This window comes from Tetrahymena thermophila (assembly GCF_000189635.1).
Source record: "Tetrahymena thermophila SB210 genomic scaffold scf_8254077, whole genome shotgun sequence".
NCBI classification, from domain to species: Eukaryota; Ciliophora; class Oligohymenophorea; order Hymenostomatida; family Tetrahymenidae; genus Tetrahymena; species Tetrahymena thermophila.
The window spans coordinates 1-23,814 of record NW_002476044.1 but is presented as its reverse complement, the minus strand read 5'-3'; the positions used below and the strand labels follow the sequence as shown (position 1 = coordinate 23,814).

The window sequence follows — 23,814 nt, the reverse complement described above, 5'->3', positions numbered from 1 at the left end:
TAGATTAAAATACAAATTAATAGTGTAGATTCTTACATGAAAAATCGTCTTATTTTCAAAGTTTTAAATATAATTTAGCAGCCATTTCACATCTAATAATAATTATTTAAATTAATTTGGTTTTGAAGATTTTTTAAATCTTTAAAAAAAATACATAAAATTATATAAATCAAATAATTATAAACCTAGAAGTGCAATAAAAGTAACATCCAAAGGAAATGATCAATAATAAATTACCAAAGTAAAAATGAAATAATGATCAAATTCATTAATTTGATTGTTTTGATAATTTATTTGATCATTTTTATTTTTTGAATATTTTTGATTAAAAAAACCTTAATCCTTAGATAAATTAAATTATTATTAATAAGACAATACAAAAATAAAGTAAAATTTTAAATTATTTATAAGTTAAAAAAGATTTTATTTTGATCCAAGTAGTAAATCATATATCTATAATAGAATTTATTTTAATTTTCAATTAAGGATGTTAATAATTATTTTTATTTTATTTATAAAACTCAAATTTATTTTTAATATTTATTCACTTTGAATAATTTATTAACATTATTTATGAAAAATATTCTTTTCAAAGTATTACTTGATAACCTATTAAACTAAGTTAATTTATCTAATTATTTTCATTTTGAAATTTTAATCTCAAATCTCTTTAAAATTAATAAAAAAAGTATATTTCTTTTTTTTTTGAAAAATATTATTTAGGTAAAATATGTTATTCATATAATTTAAATAATGGTTTTTTATTTATTTCTTCCCATAAAAATTAATAAAAACTGAAATAATAATTAAAATATTTGCAAAATTAAAGTTTTTATATTTAATTTTTGTGATTTTTAAGTGTTTTGTATTGTTAGAACTTTCCTTTTATGCTATAATACAAATTTTCTTTATTTCAAAAGGCTGCTTTTAGTAAATAAATTAATGGCCTTTTTACTCAAAAGATTTTTACACAAAATATGTTTTAATTAGTTATTTTATTCGTATTAATAATGAAAAGAAAAGTAATTTAAATATCACTTTCATACTTACTTTTCTTAGGTTGGAGGTAAATTATTATTATTATCATCTTAATTTTGGTCATTTATATATTCTGAATTTTATTTCTAATCTTAACCATCTTAGTTTATACTAAAAATAGCTGTAATTGGCAAATGATCTGAAGGATAATCTTAGCTAGGTAATCCCTTTTATTTTTTAATCAAATCTATAGGTATTTCTCTGACTTCAGATAATTAGAATTACTTCATATTTGGGTTAAATAAAATATAATCAAGAGTTCCTTTGAAATTTTATGTATAATTAGTGAATTCAGGGTGTTTACCAGTTTTTAAATAATCATCATAAGAGCTCTTCAAATCAATTAAATTCATTTCACTGAACATATTATGAATAGCCATCATGTCTTTGATAAGCACGTATTTTGCAAATTGCTTTTCAACTCTGCTTAAGTGGGGTTCTTTTTTATCTGTTATGTATTTTATAACGTTACTGGTAGGCATAGAATTAAAATCTCCACATAAAATTATATTTTCATCTTATTTATAATTCTTTGTAAGATGCTGCAATATTTAAGCAGTTTGGAGTAGTTTAACTTCCTCATTCTATGGATTCCAAAAGAGATGCGTATTAGCTATAACTATATTTAAATCAGAAATTAAATGCTTTAATTAAATTATCAGAGCATTATTGTTTCTTTAGTAATTTGCCTTATTAAAAGTATCAGGAATCTCATTGTCAAAGTTGATAACATGCTCAGAAATCATCTTAAATTTATCTTTCTTAAACATTACCAAAATTCCTTCAGCTCTATAAGGCTTTAATGCGTATTAAATTTGATAGCCTAAATCTTAAAATTGCTAATAATAGAAATCTTCTATGTGGTCTGCTTCTTGAAGGCATACAATATCGCTGTTAATAAGCTTTATTTCTTCAACTATCTTCCATTTTCTGTAATCAAAATTTAAATACTGCTTCGGGCAATAAGGGAAATACCAGGGATCAGTGTATAAATCTGCTAATATATTGTATGAAGTTATTGAAATTTAATTAGAAAGCTGCTGATTATTCTTATTTATATTATCCATCTTTTAGATACCCTTCCGTCCTCTGTTAAATCCTAATAAGCTTTTTATTTTACCTACTATCTAAAATAAAGTTTGCATGCAAACAAAGATTAAATCAATTTTAATTAATTATTTAAATGAATCTTTTTCTAGAATATATGGATTTCAATCTATAAACTAATCTTAACTAATCTTCAACATACATACACATATATTCATATACCATTATTTTTTGGCTTAAACTGCACATAATTTCAACTAAATATTTAATCAATTTAAAATTTTATATTTTTCAATCACACATTTATCAATCTTAAACTAAAATAAATCAATCAATTAAATAACATAAATAATCTTTTAAATTCTTCTTCTTTAAGCTTGTTTTAGGTAAAATAAAAAAAATATTTAATTTTTATCATAATTAGAATATTCAATATTTTTTTATAAATAATTAAACCAAAAAAATAAATGCTAGTTAATTAACTAACAATAAAAAAAAATATTTTTAATTTCACTTTTAATTCTATAAAAACTGAAAATGTTGATAATATAAAAATTATCTTTAATATTATCTACTTATCATCATAGTTTTAAACTGAAATTTAACAATGAAAGTCATTATTTTATTTTTAAGATTATTATTAACATTTTATTGATGATATCATAGAAATATATTTAGTTATTTTATTAAAATTAAACTTAATTCTTTAGTTTTTTACAAACTAATTTAATTTAAATATTTATTAATTAATATAAATATCAGTCAATGGATGCAATAAGAATTAGATAATTAAAATTCAAACACATTTCCTAAAGCTCTAAATTATCAAATCATCCTTTATTTACAATATCATAAATCTTTTATTATACAATACCTACATATATTGATTTATGGAATAAAACAAAAAGGAATTAGTAAATGAAAAGGATTCTGTGAAAATTTTAAAATCTAGAATAGATAGATCTATTTACTTAAAATATAAAATAATTTTTTTTATAAAACCTAATGAAAGTATCTAAATAAAATAAAAGTATTTTATTTATAAAATTTAATAGGGGATAGATGAATTTAGCTCTAAATTTACTCAAGATACTTTAAATAAAAGTATTTTTTTTTCTTTTATTTAAGTATTAATCAACTATACTAAAATATATTTAACATTTTATGGACAATTTAGGTTAAGAAGACACCATCCAAATAAATTATTTTTTTTCACACACACTTAAAACAATTAAAAGATTATAATTAGGGGGTAGTTATTTTAGAAGTGAGCATTAACTTGCGTTTGCATTACTCTCTTTCTTTTTTTTTAATTATTTGTATAATTCAATTTAGATAAATGTTTGTGGAACACTATGAAATGTGAAAGGAAACATTTTAATATGTAAAAATATATATATATTTATAAGGAAATTTAATTAAGTGGTCGATTAACTTAATAGACACTTGCTGTTATTAGCTTTTTCTTAAAGAGAGCGTAAATTTTAATAAATTTTATTTTAAATACAGAAATAATAACATCAAAAAAATATATCAGACTTTAAAAATCAAATAAATTGATAAATTAATTAAAAATAAATAAATTAAATAATTAGATTTAGTAAGAAATAAAAGATATATAAATATATTAGCAGACTAAAAAAGAAATGGCTGATATTAAGATTGAGACAGATTTAAAGGACAGAATGAAAAATGTGAAGCAATGGTTTCACAAAGTTAAATCAGATCAAGAAAAGAGAGACTTCATCTTCGATTTTATTAAGAAATTGATTGAAGACACTGATGCTTAGCCAAAAGTAGTTATCTTCTTTAATGAAAAGAAGTATCTATTAGACTTTTTCTCAGTATTAAAATCCGATAAGCGCTTTAGTGATATGAATGACAAATTTAATATTATCCATGGTGATTAGGATATAAAAGAAAGAAAGTTGATTCGTCGTAAATTTGATGATGGTGAATTTAATTATCTCTTAACAACTAACTTGGTTGCAAGAGGTATTGACTTCAACGAAGTTACATCAGTAATCAATTGCGATATTCCTGTAGATATAAAAAAGAAGAGCAATGACGAAAATAGACCCGTTAAGCCTGATGAAATAGATGTCTAAACTTATATTCATAGAGTAGGTAGAGCAGGTCGTTCTAATAAGAAGGGTGTAGCCATTTCAGTTTCAAACATAGAAGGAGAAGAAGCTGTTATCGATCTAGCTAAAAAACTTGATGTTACTATTATAAAATATGAAGATTTTGAGCAAATAAAAAATCATCTTGCAGAATGCTATAAGCACAACAAAGAATAAAATGAACTCTTCAAAACTTTAGTTTCAGAGAAATCTTGGAAAGATATAGGAATTAGCGATGAATTTTAAACCTAGCTTTTTAATAATGGCTTTAAATACCCTAAACCTTCATAAGTTATTTGTGTTCCTAAAATTCTCAATTACTAAGTTGATAAAGCTAAATTTTATAAGCACATCTCTGTATACGGTTTCGCAAACGGCAGAGGTAAAACTCTTTGCTTCCTCACCCCAATGATTGAAAAATTTAAAAGCTAAGAACCAATGAGCAAGCCTTGGTGTCCTCAAGCAATTATAATGGCTCACACAAAGGATCTTTGTTTGCAAATTGGTAAACAAATAGCTGCTATTATGCCTCCAAGCAAAAAGTATGAGATATCTTATCTCTTTAGAGACACTGATACCAAAGATATTAAGGGTTCTATTTGCATTGGCACTCCTGGTTATATCTAGAAAATATTAAACAGCATTAAAACTAAAGACCTAAAGTTCTTAATTATTGACGAAGCTGATGAAGTCTTGGATTCTAACAAGAATGAGCTTAGGGATACTCTAAACAAAATTTACGATGACATTAGTGAAGGTTTCTAGCTTATTTTGTTCTCAGCAACTTTTGAAGAAAGCGACATCGCAAATCTTGAAGAAATTATTGATGATGACGATTTTAATAAGGATGACATTAACTTTGAAGCTTTCTTTTAGATTTGAGAATAAAATTCAGCCAATATTTGAATTATTTATTAAATTAGTATTTTTGTTTGTATTCACTCTTTTTTTTGTTTTTTTGTTTATTTGTAATAAATCTTTAAATCATTAAAATATTTTTTTGTCAAAATCATATTTAATTTACAATTTCCTGATTCTCTTAATAAAAAAATAATTAGCTTTTATAACTTAAGAACAAATCATGATAATTTCTATTAATCAAACGATTTCATTGTTGAAAAAGGATTTTAGATTTATTCTAAAAATTATATTTAGCTTTTAAATATCATTATTATTTGTAAATAAATTGAAAATTCTGTTTCTTTTTTGTATAATAGTAAAAAATAAATATGTAAATTTATAAATATCTTGTTTGATTTCATTATATGTATTTATGTATGTATATATGTATATATGAGTTTGAATAAACAATACACTTACTTACCTTATTATTTATTTTGATTTGATAATAGTTTTTTTTTTGTTTTTGTTCTACTGATTAGTTAGTGTGAAGCAAACTTTTTTAAGAAAATTATATAAAAAAACATAAAGTTTAAGCATATTGAATTAGAAATAAAGTTGTAAAATATAATTGTATAAGTGAATAAAGTCTCAAATGAAGCTACGTACTTAGAGAATACATGAAGTAGGTGGCAGTAATGCTGATTTTAGGTAAAATATTTGCCTATTACAATTCTGCTTTATGTATTATGCATGAAGGCACAAATAAATTGGATTAAATAAACATTTTTAGGCCTAAGAACTACACTAGACCTGAAGGACTTGAAAGATTAGATTTTCTTTCTAAAAATAAATCTGTACAAAATTTCAGCGAAATAGTAAAGTCAAAGACTATGAGATCATCCCCTCACCCATAGGAGATTGCTGAATAGTTTTACAAGACAAATCAAAAATAAATTAAAGAGAAATCTATAATAATTCCGCCTCATCACTCTACTTTAGAAGATGGGGAAAAACTAAAGGTATTTACAGGAGACTCGCATTTGTTGGGAGATAAAAAGCAATAATTTGGATATGTTAAACTCAAGACAAAGAGTTAGAAAAAGAGTATTTAATTTATTCATTCATTTATTATTAGATGATTTTACAACTTATTTAAATCAATAAGCAGCCATAAAAATAAGCTAATTCGATCGAAAAATTTTTGGTTAAATGCAATATTAAGAAATATAAATCGTATAAAATATTTTTTAATCGAATAAGCAATTAAAATTAAGTTATTTTTTTTAGACTATATCAGATTTTTAATGGAAACAATTTTAATTGTTGTTGTTGTTTTCGCTTTTTAAGAAGTTTTATTATTATTTAAGATTATTTAAATACTGGAAATAATAATAAATAAATATATTAATTATGATCAATATATTTAAGACTAATAAAAATATAACACTTTTATGTTATTTAACATTAAAAAGATCCAGAGTTTTAAAGCTTAGTTAATGAGAAACACGAATTGCATGCTACAGCTATTTAAGAAACGTAATTGGTAGGTCTAGAATAGAGAGATACTTTAGAAGGTAAGATAGACCTAGAAAATGTTCGTGAAATCAGAAAAGCTTTGAGAAGAAGGTATGCAAATCGTAAAAATTTTTAAAAGATTTTTGCTGCTTGGGATTACGATGCTACTGGTATTATTACAATTAAGAAAATGTATGAGATGCTGAATAAGATGGAAATCAAAATTAATATGGACGAAGCTCGTGTGCTTGTAGCTTCAGCTGATGAAAATAATTAGGGATATTTAAATCTCAATCAGTTTATGTATCTTATTTTTAATTCAAATGAAACACTCAATGTTGACTTGAAAAAGATTCCAGGTAGATAATTTACAAATAGCTTAATAAAATTTGAAATTACTTTTTTTATTAGTTCTTAGTGAAAATGAAATGCAGGAATTAGTTGGAGGAGCTAAAGTCGTAGATAAACTAGCAGAGGATGTAAGCAAAGTTAAAAACAGCAGAAAAGAAAAGTAATTGCTAGCAGTCTTAAAGAATAGATTAGAAATTATTATAAACTAAATACTTCAGCAAGACACTCTTGATTTTGGTTTTATACCTTATGAAAAATTTGAAACAGCTATGAAAAAAGTAGCCATTCCTACTACAGTCATGGATGTAGGAGACATTAGAAGATTGTATGATCAATATAAAATAGACGAACACAAATTTGATTATAAAAAATTCATAAATACTTTAAGAAACTATAACTTTATACTAGAAGATTTATATGTAATTTAGAATTTTAAATTAGTCTTTCTTGAAAGATAATATTTATTTTTAATAAGAAACCAGAAGTAGAGGAGGAAGGTGTTCATTTGAAGAAGAATTCAGATAAAAATTTATTATTACATTAAAAACTCTTAAGTATGGAAAAGCCTATCCACATCATAGACTCTCATGAATAAAATAGTTGGTAGCTGGAACTAATTAGAACCAAAGCAAATAAAGTTTTTAAAACGATTTAAAGATATTTCTCTAGTAAGAAAGAATTTTAGGATTTTCTAAATTCACAGCTTCACTAAACAGATGGAGAAAATATTTCAAAACAAAATCTTACTAAATTTTTCAAAAACGTTTTCCTCACTGTAGGTGAAAAGGATGTCACTTAAAATGAACTAGAAGGTTTCCTTTCAGCTTTTAGATATAACAACCACGGATATACCCCAGTTAATGAGATAGCTCCTCTAATTTATGAGTAATTTTTATTTAATAAATATGTCTCTTTTAAAAAAAATTTATTTTATTATAATCCCAAAATTAAAAAAATATAATTCATTTTTAAAGAAATCTTAATTAAGCTTCAAGGAATATTCATATTATAATTTATGTCAAATAATTAGCACCAAAGAACTACAATTTAATATCTATTAATTTTTTAAATTAAGTGAAATCAATGTGATTAAAAATAAAAAAATTAATTTTAAAATCAACTACAATTTTAATATTTTTATTTCCTCTTTTTTGGCAAGTTTATTTGAAAAGGACTATAATGTAATCAATATAATTAATTTGTTATAAATTAGAGAGTCAGATAAAGAATGGAATATACGTATGCAGTGGAAAAAGAACAGACCAGCTCCACCAAATTCTAAGCTATTCCATGATGAATTCCCAAAAGAAGATTTAGAATCTAAAGAAAATGATGAGGAATATATAAGACAAAAGAATGGTTGGATTGAAGAAAAAGAGGAATAAAATAAATAAAACTAATTAGAAAGTACAATTTTGAATAATAACAGTACACTCTACCAGTAATAGGAAAAGAGTCCTAAGCGGAGACGCAATCTAAACACTCAAAAAAATATTTCTGCAAGCACGCCTTAACTAGAAACAATCAACAACGAATTAGCAAAAAACATGAATAGTACTTTTGAGGATATGTAAAAGACAAAATTAAATGATACTTAAAATAAAACTGAAAATTCTGATGTTTTCAAATAATCTAATGTCTTTTAAAATTAAAATTCCTCCATCAATAATTACAAGACTCTTGTATAATCAAAGAGCTTCAATTTAAATAGAATTTTATAGAAAGTAGAAAACAGACTATTTAATTCATCAACAAAAGCTCTCGAAGTTTATAGATCATTCGATACTGATAATGATGGTAAATCAATTTATTTTTGTTTGTTTTAAAATTAGTCAAAAAAATTCATAAAAAAAGAATTTGATTTTAATAAAATTTTATAAATTATAATAAAAATAAATTACTTATTTTAAAAGAATAAATTAATATTAAAAGCCAAAACATATATTTTATTAATATTGAAAAAAATGTTTAAATAAATATTAAACACTTAATTATCATAAAAATAGGCTATGTTTCTCAGAAAGATCTTGTTTAGAAGATAAAAGAATTAAATCTGCTTGAATATGAAGAAATCAGACCCTTTTTATAGTATTTTGATCCTGAGTAGAAAGGTTATGTCAACTTTCATGAATTTAGTTCAAAAATAAGATCTGGAATGACAATAAACAATCCTGAAGGCAAAAACACAGTTTTCCCTACAATTCTTCCTGCTGCAGAAAAGAATGATAAAGTTAAATCAATGCTTCCTATGATAAAAACTACTATTTAAAGTTTAAGAGATAGTTTCCGTCCAGATAATTCTACATTAGGTAAAATTGAAATTAAAATTATTATTTACAATATTATTTTACTAATAAAGAGGAGCAAAAAAAAACAAGATTTGGTGCCACTCCTCTCCATCAAAATACTTTTGTTAATATTGGTGTTTCTGCAAATAGTCCAATGTACTAAAATGAAAAAGTAAAATTATTTTTAATATATTTAAGATGTTAACACTTTGAAACAAAACAGGATAGGTTTGATACAAAGTATAACCATCGTATATAATTCTAAAAAGAGGAGCTTAATAAAAAATACAATATTCTAAATGCAAGAATCACAAAAATTAAAGAAAGAAACAACTCACTTAACACAAAAATAGAGGAATAATGGCAAAAAACTTAGTTTTTGGAAAGTGAAAAAATAAAATCCAAGGGGTATGCTTAGTGGGCATATGAGCATGTAATTAATTAATTAATTAATTTATTTATTTGAAAAAAGACTTTTATTAAAATATTAAATAAAAATAAATAAATTAAATAGAGAGCTCATTTACAAAACGACTGGAAATGAAATTATACAATTTGAATATTATGACGAATTTAAATTTTAAATTATATTAAAATTAATATTTTAACATTTTTTCCTTTGAAAAATATTCATTCATTCATTTGTAAATTTTTAATTTAAAAAAAACCGAACCTTTAATTTATTTATTTTACAGTTTCTAAAAATATAGATTATGAAAGCTTTAATTCTATTCAAATAAATTTTATTAGTAGTTGAAGGAATATCAAAAATTTTAGTTTAAATCGCAATAGATATAACAGTTTTTCTACCTAAATATATCGCTTTTTTTTGACCCTCCTTAAATAAATAATTATTTTTAATCTAATCAATTACTATTTTTATTACAATATAAAAAGGAATAATTAAACTATTTTAAACTAAAAATAGTCAAAATAAATAAAATGATTAATAACCTACCTTTATTTAGTTTGAAAAAAAATAAGCACTTTTGGATTTTATTATAAAAAAATCTTATTCTTTTAAAAAAAGAAAGTGAAGTGGATAAAGAAATTTATAAAAATTATGCTAATAGAAAATATATTTTTTATTTACAAAATATAATTTTTTATATGATTTGGAAATAAATATTTATTATTGTGAAAAGATAGATGTTTGGTTTTTATTTATCTATTATCAAAATTTAAAATCAGTGCTATCAAAATTGATATTTATTTTATTATTTGTCTATTTTTAAATAATAGACTATCTATTTTACTGCTCCTTAGTGCAGATTTAAGGGATATTCAAAGCTAATTTTTTGATTTATTAATTTGATAATTATTTAATTTAATATGTTTAAATGTGGATTTGTTTACATTATCTAGTTATATAGGCTATTTTTTTAAAAATATCATCATGACCAAAGCACAAATTTTAATATTAACAATAGAAATTGTTCATAAAAATCTTAAAATTTTGTAAACAAAAATGTCTGATAACAATTTGATGAATTAGCTTAGATATCTTTTATGTAAATACTCTCATTCTCATACCTATTGATTAAATGTGATGGTATGTGTGTTGCTAATTGAATTCTTGAATTAAAAAATAGATAAATTATGATTTAATTAAGAATATATTTTATCGAGTATTCAAGGATATAGTTTAATTATTGTATTTAAGACATACCATTTATTGATTAGTGATCTCTTAAGTAGTAGTAGTATTTTTAATTTATTTTCTTTATTTATTTATCTGTTATTGTTTGCTTTTTAAAAAATAGATAAGTAGTAAGTAAAAATATGTTAGTGAATAAAGCAGACCTATCTTTTTCATCAATTTTTGATATAAATCTAAATATTACCAAACAATTTATCAAGAAAATTTTAGAAAAATTGTAAAGCTGAAAGAAGGATTTCCAAATAAAATAGGTTAAAAGCATGGGTAATTGCTGCAACAAAGATAAGGATGGTAACACTGAAAGCGTAGGTGCTAAATCATCTTTACAGATTAGAAGAGTACCTCCTCAAAGCCAACAATTATAAGAGACACCAACACCATAATAAAAAGAGACTGGATAGATTAAATTAGTAGTCAATTTAGCGGAAACAGTAGAGAATCAGGATACATATTAAGATACAGAAAACATCAAGCGTTTATCTAGTGGATCGGTTGGATCCGTAGGGTCTCGCTCTAGTTCTAGCTCAAGGATATCAGCTAATAGCAGGAAAAATTTATCAATATAGGATTTTGTAATTGATCGTCCTCTTGGCAAAGGAGCATTTGGATAAGTTTATTTAGTTACTAAAAAGGATAGTTAAAGAAAATATGCAATGAAAACTATTAAAAAAATTGATATGGTTAAGCTGTAACTTATTGAAGCAACTATTTTAGAGAAAACTATATTATTAAAATCATCTCACCCTTTCATAGTTCAACTTAAATATTGCATACAAACAGAAAAGAAAATCTATTTAATTATGGAATACATATAGGGAGGAGAGCTTTTTACCCTGTTAAAACATTGTGGATAGTTTACTGAAAAGGTAGCCAAATTCATCATAGCTGAAATCATTCTAGGCATTTAGTATCTTCACGAAACATTAAAAATTATATATAGAGATATAAAACCTGAAAACATCCTTTTAACTAAGAGTGGACATATAAAAATTTCTGACTTTGGTCTTTCTAAAGAATTTTAAAACAAGGTATAATTCAATAAAAACTTATAATAATAATAATTCAATTCAAAAATTATCTCCTTTTGAATAACTTTTTATATAATAGCATAGCAAAAGAAATGAATAAATGATAAATTTATAAGCTGAATAGCAATATTAAAATGGATAATTCTAAAATAAATAAATAAATAAATATCTTTTTATTGATACATTTTACAAGTATCAAGCTGGTTTTTGTATTATTTTGAGGCATAGCATATTTTTTTATGAGCACTAATTATAAAAGAGATAATTTTAATTATTATGTTCTTAAATTTAAAGCTTTAAATACAGATATTCGAAGAAAGAAATAATAAATAAAATAAAAGGCTTTTTTATTATTTTTTAGTTTTATGATAAAGAGATATTATTTAATTTTTAAAATTGAAGATAGGCTTCATTAAAAATGAAAAATGGTTAGACAAAATTATTCTATAAAAAGTTTTATCAAAAATTAGATGATTTAAATGAATCTTAAAAAAAACATGTTTATCATTCAAGCAAATAAATTAAACCCAAAATATATTTTTTTTTAAAATTTATAATAATTTTTTAATATTTTAGGATGAGAAAACATACACGTTTGCAGGTACACCTGAATATTTAGCACCAGAAATCGTATTAAATAAAGGTCATAATAAGAATGTAGATTTATGGGGTATTGGTGTGTTTTTGTATGAACTTGTTGCTGGATATCCTCCTTTTTAAGATAAAAATCGTAACTATGACAAAATCTCAAAACAAATTATAATGAATAGACCAACATATCCAGAGAACTTTTCCCCTAACTTGAAAGACTTAATTAAAAAGTTGCTAAATTCAGATCCTTAAATGAGATTAGGAGCAAACTCGTTTACTGATTTAAAAGAACATCCGTTTTTCTATGATGTTGATTGGGAAGCTCTTGAAAACTTAAAAATTGAATCTCCTATTAAAAAATTTACCTAATAAGAAAAACCTACCAAGGCAGCAGTAAGACCAAGAGCTATTTTCGAAACTCCATTACAAACAAACATAAAACTACCTCAAATCTTAGGGATGACTTATGATCAAGATGAAATAAATGCAGCTAATAAATAAAACAATGCTGACGATGAAGATGAGCTACTAAAATATAAATATGATTGTAATTTGAATAATAATTGATAATCTTTTGATAAATACCTTTCATTTAGCCTTTCTTCCCATCACTAATAATTGGTAATAATGCAAAATAAAATTTTACAATCAAATATATAAAAATAAATTATTTAAGATATAAAAAATAATTATTTTAAATGAGTTTATTGTAAAATTATTCAAAACTGAATAAGAATTATTAACCTAAATTTAAAAAATTTTGAAGCTAATTAGTGTTTTATAATGCATCTATCTATATAATCCTCTATAATATTCAATATAATATTATTTCAAAGTTTATTGGTTTTTAAATTATTTCATATTAAATTAAAAATCTTCATACTTAATACTAAATATTTATCAATGCATTTGATTTTATAAATCTACAAAATCTTCTAGTAGCACAAGCTTTATATTAATTTAAATATTTTATTTTCGTTTATAAAAGAATTCAAAATAAGTGTAAAATAAATTTACATTATAAATGATGTATTAAATAAAATTAAAATTTGAAATTTAAATCAATTAAAATAAATATTGGTATTTTAGGTATTAATTTCTGATTTAATATATAAAAATACATTTTTAAAAAATATAAATAATTTAAATTAATATCGCCTGTAAAATTATTAATTCCAAAATATTTATTAAATTTAAATAATAAAGCTAATTAGTGTTGTATAATGGATCACTTTAAATCCGTAATATCATTACAAAATTTTATTAATTATAATATTATTTAATTTAAATTTATAGCAAAATAATAGCAATGTATTTGATTAAATTGATTAATCATATAAATTATCTTTATAATTATTATTACTTTTTTTAAGGATATTCAAATTAATTATAAAATATATACACTTTATATCTGAGGTAGAAAGAAAAATTTTAAAGTTAATATATTTTAACATATTAAGATAATTATTTTAAATGAATTATCTATAAAATTAAATAACATAAAACAAAAAATATTAATTAAATTTTAATAGTTTTGAAGAAGCATATTACTGTTTTATATATAATTCATCTATATAATCATGCTACTAATTGTATTTAATATCATAAAATTTTAAAGTTTTATTCATTTTAAAATTATTTCTATCAATATAAATTATTTAAAAAAAATATTATCAAGTAACTTGATTCAATTAATTTAATAATATCCTCTCTTTGCCTTATATTTAATAATATTGTTTATATTTTAAAAAGATATTCAAAATAAGCGTAAAAATACTTTTTGAATGAATGAGGTAATAAGTATTAATTGAAATAATATTTAAATCACTTAAAAGAAGAATAAGGATTATGATAATAATTTGTCCTAACCATTAATTAAATTTTGATTGTAATAAGTGGTATTCAATTAATACTAATAAAAAGAGTAAACTTTCTTTCTTTCATATAATAATTAATTTTTTTAAAAAATACTGTTTTTGCTAAAAAAAGAAGGAAAAAGATAAAGTGCTAACTAACTAACACACTCACTCACTAAACCACTTACTAAATAAATAATTAACTAACTAAATTGATATAAAATAATTACATCTTATAATATAAATCATGAAAATTAATATACTAACCTTGATTGTAATCAGCTTTTTAACTGTTGCTTCCTGCACTAAGTTAGATTACGAAAACTGTAGAAAAAGTACTTGTGGAGCCTCTACGATTTGCGGAACTGATGTAAACTGCTAGAATGATTTAAATACATTTTATACTTGCTACAATAATAGTGTAAACTGTCAAAATCTATACAAAGTCTGGAATCAGATGAAGGATTAATCTATTGTTCCTGATTCTTTGAGCGGATGTATATCTGATTGCTATGGTCCTTATAAAACATAGCAAGTTAACTCTTATTTTACCTGCATTAAAAATACCTGTCTGCCTTTAGCTTAATAAGCTGTAGCAAACTCAACTATTCTTTCAGCTTCTGTACTAATAATGCTTATAGCAACCCTTGTTTGATGATACTAAATATTTTAATAAGCTTAGATAGCTATTCTTTGATTATCTTTTTGTATTTTAAAAAATTTGAAATAAATATCCATCCTGTGTCTTAAAATGATCATAGTTAGGAAAAGAATAATAAAACTAGTACTAAATAATGGCCTATTTATTAATGACCACAAATGAATTGCTGTATATTCAATAATTTATTTATTTATAATAGAAGTAAATACTTCTTATGGATGATTAGTAATTATATCAAATATATAACTCTAATATATATTATGTATTGATTGATTGATTGATATATTTATCTGCTTTATTTATTATTTATTTGTGATCAAAAATTTGTTTCATTTAATTAACCTTAGCTTACAATAAGTATAATTCATATCAAAATAAATTGAATTTTGATATTTATCCACAAAATAAATGGATTTTTTTAAGATAATTTTTATAAACTACATTTTATTGATTTAATAATGAAATTTGTTTTGAAAATTCAAAATAAAATTGAATTTCAAGAGAATGATTGACTGCAAGCCAATTGTAAGTTTTCTGTAAAATTCTATTTTGAGTTAGATTAATTGAAAATAGTCAGCTAATAATTTGATGGTTATGAACAACAACTTGCTATATATAAATATATTATCAATTTTTTCTTTTAAATGTACTTTTTTATGGATTAGATATCAGAAATTTATTTAGAAATTTTGATTATTTGTGGTGAATTATTCAGCGAATAAATACTTTATTAAATACAAACTCACTTTATACACAAAATTTATTAATTAATTTTAATGGTATTTTTTCTTGTCTATTTGCTTAGAAAGACATTAATTGTTGGTTTTAAGATATTCCATTTATTAAAAGCTGATTGCATTCATCATTTTAAAATAAGTTTATTTCAAACACTCATTTAAAAAAATTAATTTTCTTCTACTCAGCCAATTATTTTTTTACATCTTCTTTAAGCTAAATAATTCTTGAGCGAGTTTCCTCATCTTTTGTCCTATTTTATAAAAATTGAAAAATTAAAAAACATCTAAATTTTATTTTTTGTACTTAGCTAATATTCCTTATAGGGCATCAATGTTTTTATTTTATACAGCATGTTCTATTGCCTTGTCTGTTTGATCTAGCCCTACTAAGATATCGCAAGCTACAAATACATCTTCAATTTTCAAAATGTATTTCCAAGCCCTCTCATATTGCTATGATTTATAAAACTAATCAGCAATCAATTAGAAATCTAAATTATAAATTTTTTTTTTGTTTTATTCATCATACCCAATAAAATTATTTTTTTCAATATATTAATCAGCCTTTTCGAAATCTTTAATCCTAATAAGACTTTTGAATTATTTAATTACAACCATTCTTGGACTGAAATTTTATTCTTAAATGTATTTGTTAGCTTTATCTATTTAATTATTCTCATAAAACTCCTCCAATCTTTCATTTACAGTCGCCAGTACATCCACATTCTTTAAAAAATAAGAATTTAAAAAAAATAAAAATATGAAAATCTCAAAAAATAAAAGAAACATAAATATTTTTAAGTTACTTTTGAATAATTTAAATAGTTTGTGATCAATCAAATATCAATTTTCATGAAAAATTGACACCAAAAAAATTAAATTAAAATAATTAACAACCAGTTTAAAAATATTTATTTGATGGAATAGATTTTTTTCAATTAAACAGACTAAAAATATTGAAATTTGTAATTGAAAAAGTTATTTATTACATATTTATTCATAAATTAAACTTGCTCTGTGATGGGATCTAAAACAATTTCTTCAAGTTTCTCTGCTCTATTATTTGCAACTAACTATTTAGCTAGCTTTACAAATTCAATCTAACACTCTTTATTATCATTTGCAAAAGCTTTTTTATAAAGTATGTAGCCTGATTCTAAATCAGACAAGAAAAAATAATCTGAAAAAGTTTTTAATAAGTTCGGTTTAAAGATTCTCAAATATCTTATAAAATGTTTTCTTAGGTAATTATCTTAAACAAAAATTTCGAATATTTTTTGCAAATCTATTTTATTTTTAAAAAAAACACTAATCGCAGCAAATATAGCATCAGAATTTTTTGAATCACTAGCATCTTTAACTGCTGTTTTGTACATGTTAACATATTTAAAATAAGTTGTATTAGAAGCTAACCATGCTAATAAATAAGCTCTATTAACTGCATTCGGTCTGAACTTAGATTAATATAAAATATGGTATAAATTAATTAAAGAAATAATTTAATTCAAGCAATTTTTAATTTAAGCAATCAATCAAGTAGCATAACAAAGATCAAAGAATTATTTACCATCTTTTTTAATAAAAGCAATTAATTAAATTTATGTAAAACTAATTTCATTTAATTAAATATTTACTTTCTATTTTATGAAGGCAGTTTAGTCATTAAAAAAATAATTTAATTTTCAATTAATAAAATATAAATTTTATTTTCATCCTATCAAATTATTTTTTATAATAAGTTAAAAATAATATTCACCATCTAATTTTTTATTTAAATAGAATTTTAGTTGTCAATCAGTATCAAAAAATCTAAATTACTGCTGTTAGAATAGGTCCTAATGTCATTTTCATTTCTCTTTCTTTTTTATAAAATTTTATTTTTTATAAACAATTTACTAAGAAAATATTTTTTCTCTGTTATTTTAGTTATTGTCAATTTTGTTTGATAAATGAAAAAATAAATTGAATCTTAATAAATTTTTGCTCTTAAAAAACCATAAAATCTATCTTTAAATTTTTGAGATTATTTATAATTTTTGGGATAAATATTTAAATTAAAAAACTTACATATTTCTTTGTCAAACTTTTCCATCTTAGACTTTTTCATTTTTTCTTAAATCTTATTTATTTATTTATTTTAAAACAAAAAATTAAAACTAATTATTTCCTAAAAAATTAATCTAAAACTGCTTAAATATTTTAAGTTAAATAAATTTATTATTTACTGTAGGAAGCTTTTTAGGGATAGGTTAGATAGTATTTTCTTTAAGTTCTTCAATTTTTTTCATTATTTTAAATTCATTTATAATTCTTTAGTCTGTGACATGTCTTACATTCGATTGCATCAAATTCATTTGATCTTACATGGTGAACTGAATTCATTCATATTTTTAATTAATTTAATTTTATTATTTAATTACACTGAATACATTTTTTTCAAATCAATTCTATTTTAATTGTGATAGATCAAATTTTAACAACATAAAAAAATAAATATTACTATTTGGGATTGAAGTTAGTTAATTATCTGAGTCTGCTTCTTTATTGCTTCTTCCTTTATTTTGTTTTTGATTGTAAAATTACATTATTTATATTAAATAAACGAATTTATTTACTAAAATTTTTATTTGGCTTTTGTATCCTGAATGTAGATTTTCTATTTCTTTATTTTTTTGATCTTCAAAGTGCAACAAATTTGTTGGTTTCCATGTTTGGGCTGGATCAATTGCAAATGTGTAGATTTTTAATTTTAAATTTTCATGCATTTGATAAATAATCTTAGTGAATCTATCTCTTTTACGAGGGTTTACATGAATCATATTTTTTAAAAGAGAAAAAAGAAACTCGTGACCCTTTAAGTAAGATATATTTTCATGTATCATAGAATTAAGTTTATCCTAATTTTAATAAATATCTAGCATTTTTGGATCACCTATTACATCTAATGAGAAATTCCATTTGCTCACTTCTTTCAAAAATATAAGCTCTAAAAATGTTATTCCCAAATTGAAAGAATCAACCTATTAATTAATTAGTTAATTCGATTGATAAATTTAAATGAAATATATTGATTTTAAATAAATAAAGTTGCTAGATACTTTAAAATAGTCCATGTCATAAGGAGTAGATAATGCAGATCCTTCAAATGTATTCATAAGATATTTTTCTTCTGGCGAAACATAACTTAAGTTTCCATCATTTGCTCCCCAAACCAAGTTAGAAAATCCAAATAACTTAAACTCAACTCTGCCTTCTTGATTAAAAATATAAAATATGTTGTTCAAAGTAAGATTCTTGTGACTAACATTTCTCCCTTCTAACTCAAACATTGTGGTTACCATAGATTTGAATTACTCTATAAATTAATCTGGTTTAATCCTATTGCCTAATTGCAAAAATGTTTTCAAAGTACCCACACACTTTTCCATAATTATTCTTATATAAAATTCATTGCCGTCATTAACTATATCAAATCCAGCGATAAATCCTAAGTTTGTTTTGTATTACATCTTTTCGTACAGATTGTACATGTCAAAAAGCTATTTACAAAGATTTTCAGCAAGGGTTTTATCATATTGTCTCTTAATATTTTTCATAATGTAATCTTTTTTACTCTTTTTATCAACACATTCATAAATCCATATATTTTTATTAGGAGTTGTTTTGCTATGAATCAGCTTTCCCTTTTCAAAAGCGGCAATCATATCCTTGATATACCATTTATGCTACTTAAACTTATCTAAAGTATGTTTATCCATAAATTAATCTAGATTGATTCAATTAAATTCGATTCCTTCAATCAATGATTATTCCTAAATATTTATTCTTTAATTTATTAATTAATTAAAAAGCAAAACACCAAATAAATAACTATCAATCGAGAATTCTACCAAAAAATAAGTTAATATTTATCAGTAATTATTCGATAATCTTTTATTTTCTGTTTTAATATTTGAATCCTTATTTAAAAAAAATTCTGCTCACATTATCCATTTATTCTTTGCATAATTTAAAATATTCTAATAATTTTTGTAATAGAGTAAATATATAAAAATAATATGTTCTAAGTTAACTATAAGATTTATTTTCCTAATTAATTAACCAACCTAACCTTGAGTAAATAAAATTAAATTATTTAAAATATACTAAAAAGGGGAAAAGGATTTCTCTTCAACAATAATAAATTATCTGAAACCATGCTATTTAACAAATAAATTAAGATTATGAAAATATTTTTTTAAGTTGTTGTATTAATAAAAATATTTTAAAAATTTTATTCACTTTTTTGTTAAATATGAGTATTAATTATGTAAATGTTTTGATATATATATATAATTATATAAAATTTAATCTAATAATAAATAAATTATTTATCTAATAGATAAATTATTATAAAATAAATGCTTGATATCTAAAAAAAATTATCTCTAATAAATATCGTTTCTCTTCAACTATAATATATTATCAGAAACCATGCTATTTAACTATAAAATAAAGATTATGAAAATATTTTTTTAAGTTATTGTATTAATAAAAATAAAAATATTAAAAAAATTTTATTCACTTTTTTGTCAAATATGAGTATTAATTATGTAAAAGTTTTGATTTATATATAAGTATATATAATTATATAAAATTTAATCTAATAATAAATATATTATTTATCTAATAGATAGATTATTATAAAATAAATGCTTAATATCTAAAAAAAATTATCTCTAATAACTAAAAATTTTGTTTATCTTAAATCGAAATGGCATCTTATTCTATATAACTTATCTATTGTACTGTGTATAATAATTACACAAAAAAAATAACAAAAATTAAGAATATTTTTAAAAAAATTATATGAAAATAAATTTTTCAACATTCAAATCTTTTATTTATTTATTTATTTATTTATTTATTTTAATAGATAAAATTTTAACTAAAATTTAACAATCTAAAAATTAATTTATAAGAATGCTTCATATAAAAAACATAAAATAAAACATTTAAATATAAATGTAAATTAATTTTTAGATACTCTTTCCTTTCAAAAAAGTAAAGCGAAAGCAGCTAAGAGGAATGCAGATAATGTTAATAATGAGCTGCTTAACTTGCTGAAGCATGATTCAGAAGAAGAAACCAAAGTACCAAGAGTTGAATCAGCAGTTTTTGCGGTGTTACCACAAGTAGTTGTGCAAGATCTAAAGCTAGAATAACTAGTTTAAGCAAAGCATGCAACCCAGCAAGTAATATAAGCAGCTCCAGCAGTCATGCAGGCAGGCTTATTAGAGGATGAGGTGCATGGATCTCCAGCCATAACCGTTTGAATGCAGGTACCATAGTCAGTGAATCCTTATGAACTAGCCCAATTAGGGACAGTGGTGGGAGTCTAGGCATTAGCAGCAATAACTGAAAGTACTAACAAAAGAGCAACTAATTTCATTTTTTATTTATTTAAATTTATTTTTTTACTTTTATAATTAATTAATTAATTTTATAGATATTGAACTAACAAAAACTCTAGAATTTAAGCTAGAATTAGAACATTAAAACTATAAGAAAATCTTTAATATTAGAGTGTATGTATCTATATTCAAAATTTGTAAGCAAACAATTTCGAATGATAATTAATATATTCTTTTTAATTAATCTAAAATAAAAATAAAACAAAACAGTTAAAAATTAATTAACCCAATTTTAAAATAGATGGTAAAATTGTAAATAAATTATTTGAAAGATTATTAGTGCACTCAATCATATTAAAATTAGTAAGTTAATTCTTATTCTATTTTTTAAAAGTTATATTAATAATTTAAATCCTAAATAAAAAGCTGTTCCTTATTAAAAATTTTTTTCTTTAATAATAAAATATTTATAAGTAAAAGTAAATTTTGTTTTATTGATAATAAAAGCATAAAATGACATAGAACTTTTTAAAATTGCTTGAAAATAAGAAAACATAACAGTTTTTAATTTTTTAACAGATAATTTTATTTTACACTTTCATAAGCAAAAAAGTATAATCGTTTTTTTAATAAACTAAATTCATGAATTAATCAAATTAATTAATTAAATTTTACTGGTACTATCATAAATAAAAAATAATAACCAATTTCATAATAGATTTAATTAATAAGAAAATAAGATACAAATTTATATGCAAAAAAATGTAAATAAATATTGGTTGGCCTATTTCGAGACAATCACATAAGAAAAAAAATACAAAAATTAAAATATAACATAATTTAATACTTATTTACTTGCTTACTTCATTTTAGTTTTTTCTTTTTTCAATTATAAACGAAAAGTATGAAAATAATCAAAAAAGATATCTTGACATAAATTAAAAATGTATTTGGATGTTAAAAATTACTTATAAATATTTAAATAATAGTTTAATTTGTGGAATATAGTAGAAAAATATGTTTTAAATTAATTATTAAACATAGGTTTTTATACAAAATAATTCAAAAAATATTTATTTTAGTATTCATAATCTTTTTGATTTGTAACAAATATAAAAACCAGCCAGTATATATGCATGCAAAAATAAAGAAAGAACTTAATACATAATCAATTTCAACTTACCTTAAATATTTATTTTTATATTATTTTTAGTTAAAGCAAAAAGCCTTTATTTTTTAATAAATAACCACAAAAGTTAAAATAAAAAGTAAAATTTGATTTCTCCCAGAGGTTTTATTTAAATCATGGTATTTATTTAATCATGATAAATAAAAAAAGATAGAAATATGATTGATGGATAATATTTCAGACTAAAATATAACTGGAATATAAAAGCTTGGCATTTATATAATTTATTAAGAAATAATATAACACTAAAAATTTCTAATTATTTGATTATTTTTTGAGAAACTAAAGGGCTACTTAAGAGGAATTAATTAATTTAAGAAAATTTTATTTTTTATTTTTTATAAATAATTTATTTACTTACAAAAATAGATATGAATGATATTTAAAAATATAAATCAATAATAAAATCTATATATTTGTTTATATTTTAGATTTAAAAAAATTTTTCAAAATTTGATATAATATTAATCAAACATTTAATATTTATTCATCGTTTTTTTCGTGATTTCTTTATAATCAGAATAATTAATTAAAGACAACTAATCTTTTTGATTTAAGACACTTGCTTATAACTTTCAATTTTTATGATTCATTGATTTGGCTAATATTTTATAATAAATTTGTGTAAATCTTAAATAATATCAAAATATAATAAACTTTTAAATTAAAAAATATTTCTTAAATTAATAAATAAAATAGCAATAGTGGTATAATAAAGATAAAAAAATAAATCAAATAAAAACTATCAAATAAATTCAAAGAGTTTTATTGTTTTTAATTAGTTTTTATAATTAAAAATATCACAATCCAAAACAAATAAACTGTTTTTACTAAAGGTTAAGTCTCAAATTTGAGAGATTAATGCAATTTGCTAAACCAGAACCTAAGCCTGATGCACCCATTGCACCAATTTAATTACCACTTTTTAAATATTGAAGAAAAAATATATCATAAAATAGTTAATTCGAAGGAAAAAATGAAGAAAAAAGATGAAATAATAAGATTAATTAATTAATAATAAAAGTAAAAAATTTGAAAATAAAAGGATGAGCTAATTAAATTAACAAAGAAAGAACAAAAAAAAGCAAGCGCAATAAAAATAAAAAGAAAAAAGAGCTTTCTTGTTTTTAATTAGTTTTTATAATTAAAAATATCACAATCCAAAACAAATAAACTGTTTTTACTAAAGGTTAAGTCTCAAATTTGAGAGATTAATGCAATTTGCTAAACCAGAACCTAAGCCTGATGCACCCATTGCACCAATTTAATTCTTACTTTTTAAATATTGAAGAAAAAATATATCATAAAATAGTTAATTCGAAGGAAAAAATGAAGAAAAAAGATGAAATAATAAGATTAATTAATTAATAATAAAAGTAAAAAATTTGAAAATAAAAGGATGAGCTAATTAAATTAACAAAGAAAGAACAAAAAAAAGCAAGCGCAATAAAAATAAAAAGAAAAAAGAGCTTTCTTGTTTTTAATTAGTTTTTA

General features: G+C 21.7%; 8 protein-coding genes across 8 annotated transcripts; 3 read left to right on the top strand and 5 right to left on the bottom strand. All coding sequences in view use genetic code 6, as the record gives it.

Annotated features, from left to right (window-relative positions):
- Nucleotides 1-756: 756 nt before the first annotated feature.
- On the bottom strand, nt 757-2,208 carry TTHERM_01126410 (endonuclease/exonuclease/phosphatase family protein). The gene has a single exon (XM_001026022.3). The coding sequence runs from the start codon at nt 2,181-2,183 to the stop codon at nt 1,041-1,043; it is 1,143 nt and encodes a 380-aa protein (XP_001026022.2). The 5' UTR covers nt 2,184-2,208; the 3' UTR covers nt 757-1,040.
- Nucleotides 2,209-3,731: 1,523 nt separating this feature from the next.
- TTHERM_01126400 (DEAD/DEAH-box helicase) lies at nt 3,732-5,090 on the top strand (the record flags this gene model as incomplete). Its single annotated transcript, XM_001026021.3, has 1 exon — nt 3,732-5,090. The coding sequence occupies one exon, from the start codon at nt 3,732-3,734 to the stop codon at nt 5,088-5,090; it is 1,359 nt and encodes a 452-aa protein (XP_001026021.1).
- A 613-nt stretch (nt 5,091-5,703) lies between these two features.
- On the top strand, nt 5,704-9,749 carry TTHERM_01126390 (EF-hand protein; the record flags this gene model as incomplete). Its single annotated transcript, XM_001026020.3, has 10 exons — nt 5,704-5,759; nt 5,842-6,155; nt 6,524-6,925; nt 6,978-7,336; nt 7,393-7,802; nt 8,131-8,714; nt 8,924-9,226; nt 9,277-9,377; nt 9,429-9,638; nt 9,720-9,749. 10 exons carry the CDS (start codon nt 5,704-5,706, stop codon nt 9,747-9,749), a joined length of 2,769 nt encoding a protein of 922 aa, XP_001026020.3.
- A 1,376-nt stretch (nt 9,750-11,125) lies between these two features.
- On the top strand, nt 11,126-13,051 carry TTHERM_01126380 (Serine/Threonine kinase domain protein; the record flags this gene model as incomplete). Its single annotated transcript, XM_001026019.1, has 2 exons — nt 11,126-11,893; nt 12,470-13,051. 2 exons carry the CDS (start codon nt 11,126-11,128, stop codon nt 13,049-13,051), a joined length of 1,350 nt encoding a protein of 449 aa, XP_001026019.1.
- A 1,742-nt stretch (nt 13,052-14,793) lies between these two features.
- TTHERM_001126364 (hypothetical protein) lies at nt 14,794-15,099 on the bottom strand (the record flags this gene model as incomplete). The annotated part of the gene is made up of 1 exon (XM_012800571.1): nt 14,794-15,099. One exon carries the CDS (start codon nt 15,097-15,099, stop codon nt 14,794-14,796), a length of 306 nt encoding a protein of 101 aa, XP_012656025.1.
- Nucleotides 15,100-15,892: 793 nt separating this feature from the next.
- Nucleotides 15,893-19,496, bottom strand: TTHERM_01126360 (kinase domain protein; the record flags this gene model as incomplete). Its single annotated transcript, XM_001026017.2, has 9 exons — nt 15,893-15,989; nt 16,043-16,464; nt 16,728-17,192; nt 17,557-17,597; nt 17,806-17,857; nt 17,964-18,110; nt 18,239-18,292; nt 18,354-18,758; nt 18,837-19,496. 9 exons carry the CDS (start codon nt 19,494-19,496, stop codon nt 15,893-15,895), a joined length of 2,343 nt encoding a protein of 780 aa, XP_001026017.2.
- A 1,277-nt stretch (nt 19,497-20,773) lies between these two features.
- Nucleotides 20,774-21,268, bottom strand: TTHERM_01126350 (hypothetical protein; the record flags this gene model as incomplete). Its single annotated transcript, XM_001026016.2, has 1 exon — nt 20,774-21,268. The coding sequence occupies exon 1, from the start codon at nt 21,167-21,169 to the stop codon at nt 20,774-20,776; it is 396 nt and encodes a 131-aa protein (XP_001026016.1). The 5' UTR covers nt 21,170-21,268.
- A 1,852-nt stretch (nt 21,269-23,120) lies between these two features.
- Nucleotides 23,121-23,575, bottom strand: TTHERM_001126349 (hypothetical protein; the record flags this gene model as incomplete). Its single annotated transcript, XM_012800570.1, has 2 exons — nt 23,121-23,241; nt 23,505-23,575. 2 exons carry the CDS (start codon nt 23,573-23,575, stop codon nt 23,121-23,123), a joined length of 192 nt encoding a protein of 63 aa, XP_012656024.1.
- Between the last annotated feature and the right edge of the window lie 239 nt (nt 23,576-23,814).